The sequence below is a fragment of the Neltuma alba genome, unplaced genomic scaffold, assembly GCF_004799145.2.
Source record: "Neltuma alba isolate B1F8T4 unplaced genomic scaffold, ASM479914v2 tig00012544_pilon, whole genome shotgun sequence".
Lineage (NCBI taxonomy): Eukaryota > Viridiplantae > Streptophyta > Magnoliopsida > Fabales > Fabaceae > Neltuma > Neltuma alba.
The window spans coordinates 60,743-70,193 of record NW_021637006.1 but is presented as its reverse complement, the minus strand read 5'-3'; the positions used below and the strand labels follow the sequence as shown (position 1 = coordinate 70,193).

The following is a 9,451-nucleotide window of genomic DNA, read 5'->3' as shown; positions in this document are numbered from 1 at the left end:
CTTGTCCTTGCATTTCAGTTATGGATGTCTTTGTGTGTGTTTATCATATATCCGATTATTAAATATTTTTCACATGGGAAGATCAGAAACAGAATTCTTGAATATATACCTTGGGTTGTAACTCTTTAATCTCTTCTGTCAAAATTTCATCCTGCAGACCAATTAATGATCAAGCTCAGGTTATTGTATTTGCCACATGTATTAAATTATATCGAATGTGGATATAAATTGAAATGATCTATTATACCTTCTTGATCTGAACATTTTTCAAACTCATCTCCAGTTGATTTTCCAAACTTTTCAATTCGTTAATTCCCAAACCAGAAAGTTGTTCACCCATGAATTGCCTATACATTTCCCAAAGGAAATAAGTTACTTCTGGTTCACTAAATTGTTCCATATATTCTTGATGGGAAAAAGCAGAACATAAAATTTTCCATGTTGAGATCAATATCTTGTACCTGTGCAATTCCTGCAAGTGTTGCAGCTGTTGCCTCAAGACCGTTGCTTCTCTCTGCCAAAACTAACAAGTGCAACAACAGATATAACCATTACATTGAATCAAGAGTGATGCAATTGTGAGAAGGTACGAGTTCTAACTAATGATACAAGTATGAAGACGCCTTTCGGTTCAAATCTCTTTATAACATTGTACAATTACTTGTCAAAAGGATTACATTCTTTTCCAGTATAAATTTAGGGAACTTCATTAATGACTCCCTTTAATGACTTCATTACGGGTATGTTTGAAAAGAAAAAAGCAAATTGTAGAATATTTAAAGCATTGAACCAACAAAAATAGGAAAAGTAGTTATTTGTTTCTTATACTTGGCGATGGAGGGAGTAGCTGATAGTGGGATTTAGTGTAACTAATAAGGGTAATATTGAAAAAATGTAAAAATGTACCTTTAGTTCTTTAACTTCTTACACGATTTTAGTTTGGTCTCATAATTTTAAAAACTATTTTTTCAGTCATCTAACCCTAAAATCATTAGTATCAAATGATAAATTTTTCTGTCATATATGTCATTATTCAAACAATTGAAAAATTAAAGGACCAAAATGAAATGGGCACTTTACCTTTTGAGAACTAATTAAGGTTTTATAACAAATCTAATGCTTTAACTAATCTTTAAACTGCTTTTTTTATTGAGAAGGATATATGACTGAAGTAACTTGTATGCATTAAAGGACCATAAAATCATTCTAGAGTGTAACTTATAATAATGCTCTCTCAGTTTCTATTAGTAAGAAATTTTGTAGGGAGATTTGTTTCTATTTATGAGACAAATTACAAAATTTAAGACGTATGTAATATTTCTTTTGTTAATATACCCCTACTGGATGTATGAAATGACTTGTTACAAGAGTTACCTTCCTCAAAAAATAAAGTGAGCACTAAATAAGGGGAGAACTGGGGAAAAAAAGGTAACTAAGTTTACGTGAATTAGGTGAGTCGATTCAAAGGGTGTAGTAGTCTGTGTGTTTGGGTTGTGTACTGTTAAAAAAAATCTTAGAAGCATATATATGATTGCAATGATCTCAATCTATGTTTTAAAGACCTTATCCAAATACCGCCTCATCCTATGTATCTAACTGCTTAACCAGCACTAAGAAAATGTAGTTAAATCGTTGCTTTTGTCAAAAGAAGAGTTAAACTTTCCAACTTACCCTTATTCGATGCATATGCTAAAAAGGTTTGGGTAAAAATTAATTAGTTGCGTATCACTTGGGGTCCTTTTTCTCTGTCAGAGAGCACTGATAGTTATGTTGGTTAAATTAGTTACCATTAAGATGTCTGAGTTGTGTGTGTTCTTCATCTCTTCTCCCATCTTTCCTTGATCTCTATTTCTCTTTAATTTGTGCCACTTCAGTTTCTATAGTACTCCTCTAATCCTTAATGTAACACCTAATTAACTAATTTGAGTAGATTAAAGATGCTATTTGGATTAGTTAATATAATATATTCTTTCTAAATTCTGTAAACATCATCCTCGTACTCTCCCTACTGTGTTTTTTCTATTTGAGAGATGAGTAAAACACTTGTACCCTATGTGAGCTCTATTATGTTTCTCTTCCTTTATCTTGCTATGTTTCTTGTGTTAATTTCTCTGCACTGAAATATTCTATGATTGTTGATTGATTAGGAATAAAAGCTATTTGAGTTAATTGCATATTCATGCTTAGTCGGTCTTATGTTTGCTTGCATTAAGTCTCTCTATTAGATTCCTCTTTATTGATGTTTTGCTGAGGAGTGCCAAAGGCTAAGTGAGGAGGAGTTGACAAACTCAATTATTTTTATATATTTTGATATCTTTTATATGGGTTTTGTCAATTTAATTAGTCCTTTTGGCATTAATTGATTGTTAATTGATTTAATATATTTTATTTTGAATTATTATTTTATAGGGGCAAAATTGTCATATTTTGGTTTAATTGTGATTACTTGATTTTTAAGGACAATTAATGCACCTTATTTTTGAATTTTTGATTGCAGGTTTTTGGAGAATTAAAAAAATAATGAAGAGAAGAAAAGAAAGAAAACAAAAAAAGGCAAATATAATAAAAAGAATTTAAAAAAAAAAAAGAGGAAAAGACGATGCGAGGGTGCAAGCTATACGGTAGAAGACGCGGGCACTTGGCGGCTACGTGTCCAGCACAATTCATGATCTTCTTCTTCTCCTCCTCGGCGTCAACAAAACTAAAGGGAGAGTGAGTGAGAATGAAGATAGGGGGTTCTCAACGGTAGTGTGGACGGAACAAAAGTGCTGGATCTATTCTCCATTCATCTTCTTCTCGGTCCAGTTCCACCATTATCATCATCTTCGGCTTCCTTGTTGTTCTTCCATCCATGGCAATCCGTGGCTAAGGCTATAATTCTCCAATTCAACAACAATAGCAAGAGCTCGGATCATCAAAAGGGAGTTTTAGTTACTTTAATTTCCTGTCCAATAGTTATTTAACAATTCCTAGGTCTCAGGATAGTTATTCTGATTATTAAAAAATTTGTATTATTTAATCTGATTATATTTGAAAATTAGTGTCGCTGGAGTACTATTTAGCATTTGACATTGGGCTGTTTATAGCATTAATTTCAATTATAATGTTGTGGTTATGACATTTACATTGGCTTTGGAGTTAATATATCATGATTTTCTAAGGTAGCTTGGAATTTTAGATCGTAATGTCTCTTACTAGCTTTAATTTTGTTGTTTTGGATTTAAGAGTTTTAATTAAGCATTGGTTTTTAGCATCCTTAATTCCATTTTACTATTCTGGTTGCAGTTAGTAATTTAGGATTTTAGAAAATATTTGGTAGCAATTTGAGGTGGCTCGGTTGTTGGATTAAAAGCTTGATTATAATTCTTAATTCATTGCTTTAACTCCCGTATCTTTTGGAGTGAGGATTGTCTGCATTGTTGAATTGGAGGATTGATTATTATCATTGTTTACTCGTGTGTTTCATTTTCATTTCCTTCATCATCATTCATTTTAGTCATTTTTATATAAAAAATAACAAAAGTATTTTAATTTCAATTTGATTCATAGTATTTAATTAGCAATTCATCAAAATCAAAAAAGTCTTTTTTATAGTTTAGGTTACTTGCATTTATTTACTAGGATTTAATTTCATTTTCGGCCCCTCAAAGTGAATATGACCTTGATTGTGTACTATATTGCATTGATTCGGTTAATTTTTGGAGTAACCCTAAAGCGACAAATTAAGGGCTTTATTTCACCTGCATAAAAATAGAGAACACATGACCATACATGATTGGAGAACTTCATATAATGGACACAAGAAATATAATATAAGTATTTTTCTTTCCTAAATATCCCCTTTAATTATTGGTATTGGAACTACCTTTTAATGAAAATCACCCTAACATGTACAATTAATATAGTTAGTTTGAAAAAAGTTATAAATTTTTAAAACAAAATAGATTGAGGTCTTAATTATATTTAAGAGCATAAAAAAAAAAACCTAACCAGCTCTTAGATTTAAGGTATGAGAACATGAATATGCAAATCATACTTCACTCAATAATTGGAATATGATGTAAAATCAAACTAACAAGTTAAAGAAGCAAGCATATTGCATAACAACCATAACCATTTTATAGTGGACACAATATATACTCCCTCCGTTCTTATTTATAAGTTGCAAATTTTGAGAAGGGTGTGATCCATTTTATAAGTTTCAATTAAAGTTTGTCTTAACATTTAATACATTTTTTAATTATTCATTCCTTCTTATTTATCAGACTCTTTCTCATTGCATTTCCCTATACATTCTCTTTCAACTTTTTTCTCGTTTATTATAAAAGTATATTTGAAAATAAATGCATATTTCTTACTTATTTATTGCTTTTAACTAATTTTAACTGATTGTTCATCAGCAACAAATTAGTTATCTAATGTGTATAATAAGAATCAGAGAGTATTTCAACTTCACTTCATAGTCATGATGTGAGAGGATCCTAAATCACCAATCACCAAGTAACAGCCTGCTTAATATACATGGGAAGGTCGGCCAGCCAGTAGCCACATGTACTCTAGCCAGCTTCAGATTGATCTGAAAAATTATGGAGAGTTGAATGAGTTTATTAGTGAGGCTATAAATAACAAATTGTGTGAAATGGAAACGATTCCCGTGCAAGAGTTTCTCCCCTCCCCCCCCAAAAAAAACAAACGTATGGACTGTTTGTTTGAGTTTAAAAAAATAAGTGATTTTCAAATTTTCTAATAAAAAAGTGATATATTATTTTGATATTTTATGAATATTGAAAGTTATTTATGTTTTACGAATATAAAAGAACAATTTTTACTTGAAATTGGCTTCTCAAAATATAATTAGAAGCTATTTAAAATAGCATTTAAAAATAGTCCAAAAATGTTTTCTTTTAAATTGTTTAAACATTAAACAAGCATCCTAAAATTTCTCAAAAGTAGCGATTTTTTTATTAAACAATCTAAAACAAATAGGCCCTTACTGGGATAACTATCATTGTGCCCATACATCCACATAATATGTTTTTTGATGCACTAATACGATCTATAGTTGGTTAGGATCTAGCTAGTTAGATAGATATAAACAGATATATATTTATATATGCGTAATATGTATTATATTTTTAACTATTCATGTACATAATACTACAGGCAAAAAAAAAAAAAAGGAGCTAGTTGGAGATTCAATATGTTCCCTAATATATGTTAAGGACATTTTAAAGAAGGCAAAATCCATTTATATCAACGATAGGAGGTAGCATCAATGTGGCTTACACTTTTATAATATAAATAATACTAACTGTCGATATTTAATTTCAGTTACAAAAACAATGTTAATATTTAATATCTTATAAAAAATTTTAAAAAATAAGATATTTTAATAAAATTATAAAGATGTGAACTATTTAGCTCAAAATTTAATAATTTAAACTTATTTATATAATTTTTGGTTATTTGATATCAGAATAATAGTTTTATATATTATTAAATATCAACCGTCCAAAGTTGATCTAATAATGAGAATGAAAAAAAAAAAAAGTGGATAATAAGAGAGTAGGGAGGTTTCCTTTCCAATAGTCAAATTGCAAAATGCCTAGATCATTACTTTTATTGTCCCCATAAACACCCGTCTTTGGAAAATTGTTTTTCCCTCTAGAAGAAAAAGATATTAGAATTAAATAGATATGGTTTTGGAAAAAAGATCTCCCAGCATTTCGTCTTTAAGACTATATCAATCTTTATTAGTTGAATAAAAAAAAACAAAAAGAAAAGTCCATGTTCAAGTACATATTCCACTAAGTAAATCATTAGTTAAAAAAAATTGTGCCTAATGTAATATGCAGTTCAGGGAGGGTTTATATTTCATCGTTGTAATGAAATCTAAACCATCCAAAATATGATATGAATGATTTAGATTTAAAATTTTTAATCTACAGTTTTTTAATAATAGATTTATTTTTTTAAAAAAAGATCATTTATTATAAAGTTATCTTTATTTTAAAAAAATCTCAAGCTAGAAAAAAAATTAAATTGAATCTGGATCATTTAAAATTAACCTAAATTATCCAAGTAAACTTGAGCATTCTGTTCTCAAAAAAGAAAGAGAAAACAGAGCGCGGAATGTGCTACAATATGTGCATGCACAGCTTTTTGAGTTTATATGGGGAAAGGGTATCTATAATCTTCTAATTACATATTACCATGAGAGAATAGAGAAAATAAAGGGCACATTTCAAGCCCACTTCATTTCTTTGTATAAACACCCTACTAAATTCCTTTTTCTTTATTTTTCGAAACACAATCAAACATAAACTTATGATCCTCTTACTTACGGAGGAGTATTCATAATACTTGGTTATAAGGTCATTGACGCTCTCTAGATACAATGACATTTGTTTACGCAGCAACTTCAACTTTTCAGATTCCTTCTCAGAAGATGTTATTGCCAATGCTTAACGTCTTCTCTATATCTTTGAACTTTAGAAAGAGCAACTGTAAATGAGTTTGCCAGTCTGGCGAGGTATGTGGGTAGTGTACACTTTACAGGATAGGTCTTGCTATTAAGAATATATATATATATAAATATATATATATTATGAAGAGGGAGGATTTTCTGATATTCTATCCAGCCTTGCTATATACTGATAACATTACGATTCCCACACTTACGCATGCATGTGGATAATTGACAAACTCAATTATTTTTATATATTTTGATATCTTTTATATGTGTTTTGTCAACTTAATTAGTCCTTTTAGCCTTAATTAATTGTTAATTGATTTAATATATTTTATTTTGAATTATTATTTTATAGGGGCAAAATTGTCATATTTTGGTTTAATTGTGACTAATTGATTTTTGAGGACAATTAATGCTACCATATCCATGAATTTTGTTTGTAGGTTTTTGGAAGATTTAAAAATGAAAATGAAAATAAAATAAAATAAATAAATAATATAATAAATAAATAATATAATAATAAAAGGGGGGAGCAAAATGCAAAATAACCTACTATTATCATCATCTTGGTGGAGGACGAAGGAGACGAGCTGGACGACGCGGAAAAAAGAAAAGAGGGAGAAACAGAGGCAGGGTGGCGTGAACTGAGACGCACACGAGCAGACAGCGAATAGAGGGAGAAAACGAACAGCTTGACGGCGTTCTCTCCATTCACCATTCATCTTCTCTGCGTCTTCTCACTGGTGGCATAGAGAAGATGGCACTATTCCAATCATCATCTTCTTCATCTTGACAGCGCACAAGGGGCAGTGGAGTCGACAGCGAGAGGAGAATCACCTGTCATCGTTCTCGTCTTCATATTCTTCTCCTCCATCTAGAATCAACAGTGGCCGATGGCGCAAAACAAAGGCAACCGTTCAAGATCAGTGACGGCGTGAAGATTTCAGCGTGAACAGTGTTCTTCCAGGGAAGCTTGCAACAAAACATTGATTGTGGCATTTTTCATGGCTAACCGTGGCTAGGACTTTGTAATTCTCTAATTCAACAACAATGGCAGGAGCTCGGATCATCAAATGGGAGTTTTAGTTGCTTTAATTTCCTGTCCAATAGTTGTTTAACAATTCCTAGGTCTTAGGATAGTTATTCTGATTATTAGAAAATTTGTATTGTTTAATCTGATTATATGGAGATTATTGTGGCTGGATTACTGTTTAGCATTTGACATTGAGCTGTTTATAGCTTTAATTTCAATTATAATGTTGTGGTTATGACATTTGTATTGATTTTGGAGTTAATATATTGTGATTTTCTGAGGTGGCTTGGAATCTTGGATCATATTGTCTCTTACTAGTTTTAATTCTGTTGTTTTGGATTTAAGCATTCTAATTAAGTATTGGTTTTTAGCATCCTTAATCCCATTTTACTATTTTGGTTGCAGTTAGTAAGTTGGGATTTTAGGAAAATATTTTGTTGCAATTCGAGGTGGCTCGGTTGTTGGATTAAAAGCTTAATTATAATTCTAAATTCATTATTTTAACTCCCATATCTTTTGGAGTGAGGATTGCCTGCATTGTTGAATTGGAAAATTGATTATTATCATTGTTATTTGTATGTTTAATTTTTATTTCTTTAATCTTCATTCATTTTAATCATTTTTATATAAAAACAAAAAAATTATTTTAATTTCAATTTAATTCATGGTGTTTAATTAGAAATTATCAAATCAAAAATCCTTTTTATAGTTTAGGTTACTTGCATTTATTTACTAGGATTTAATTTTATTTTTGGCTCCTCAAAGTGAATACAACCCGGATTGTGCACTATATTGCATTAATTCAGTTAATTTTTGGAGTAACCCCAAAGCGACAAATTAAGGGTAATTAACTTCAATAATGTTCCAAACACACACACACACACACCCTCTTTTCATATTTTTTGCTGTCATTTCTTTTGGTTTCTTAAGCTAACCTAGTAGCAAATTTACATTGCATTGATCAGAACAAGAAGACTACTAAGAAACAATAGCATTTAATATAAGCATAGATGGTGACCTGTGTGGCATCCAATAAAGATATTCAAGTTGGTAGCCAAGTCCTACATGGCAGCCATGTCATATGTGGCATTCACAGTCATCAGAGTGGTGTCCATGTCATCCAAAAGCGGTAGGTTCAATCCCAAGATCTTCTACATGGCATTGAAAGCCCAACCACTAGAAGTCTAGTAAAGAGTAAAAGTATCAAGAGGCTAGAAAGATCATTTGAGTACAAAGCAAAGCATGAAGTTCCATGAAGTATCAAGAAGAATGCTATCCAGTTTCTTTTATGACGAGCAATGCTTTTCATTTTTTCTTTTTTTGTTTCATCTTTTTTGGATTGAATACCTCGTAATAATTCGGGTTATTTTTGTAGCTTTAGACCTAGGATTTTGTTGGGTGTCCAAATATGACTCTAATCTCTGAGTAAAACTTTCTTATGCAGCTAGCGTGCCGTACCATTTAATGAATGATTCAACCCAAAATTCTAACACATGTAAATTGTTCACCTAAGCAAGCATATAAGAGGCGAAAAGGAAAAAAGAATGGCTCAACATCCAAAACTAATTAAGGCATAAAAAAAAATGTTAATGGAAAGTGATTAATACAAAACCACAAGAGAAAGGAAAAAACAGAGATGATGACATACAGCAATCTTTTTCTTTTTTCTTTGGTTATCCAGAGTATTCTTCCACCTGAACGGTGAGAGACTAATCTCTCTGGGTACTGTCAGGCGCCGTAGCGAGGACTCCTCCCAACAGTATTTGTTACATACACACCGTCCCAAGGATCGAACCTAGGATATGATGTTTAAGGTGCCCAAGTCCCTTTCACTTGGACTAATACTTGTTGGCGACATACAACAATCTTTAATGCATCAATTTCAAGCTCGCAGATACTCTCCAATATATGCTAGTGGGATTATATTTCAAAAAAAAAAAACTGTT

The 9,451-nt window shown here is 31.0% G+C and overlaps 1 protein-coding gene across 1 annotated transcript in view; it reads right to left on the bottom strand.

The window, feature by feature from the left end:
* Nucleotides 1-241: 241 nt before the first annotated feature.
* The window catches only part of LOC114728536 (agamous-like MADS-box protein AGL21), a 40,997-nt gene continuing 31,787 nt past the window's right edge, over nucleotides 242-9,451 (bottom strand). The window contains exons 3-4 of the mRNA XM_028915447.1: nucleotides 462-523; nucleotides 242-347 (exon numbers count right to left, since the gene is read on the bottom strand). Coding sequence (XP_028771280.1) covers nucleotides 242-347; nucleotides 462-523 — 168 coding nt within the window. The remainder of the gene's footprint in view (nucleotides 348-461; nucleotides 524-9,451) is intronic.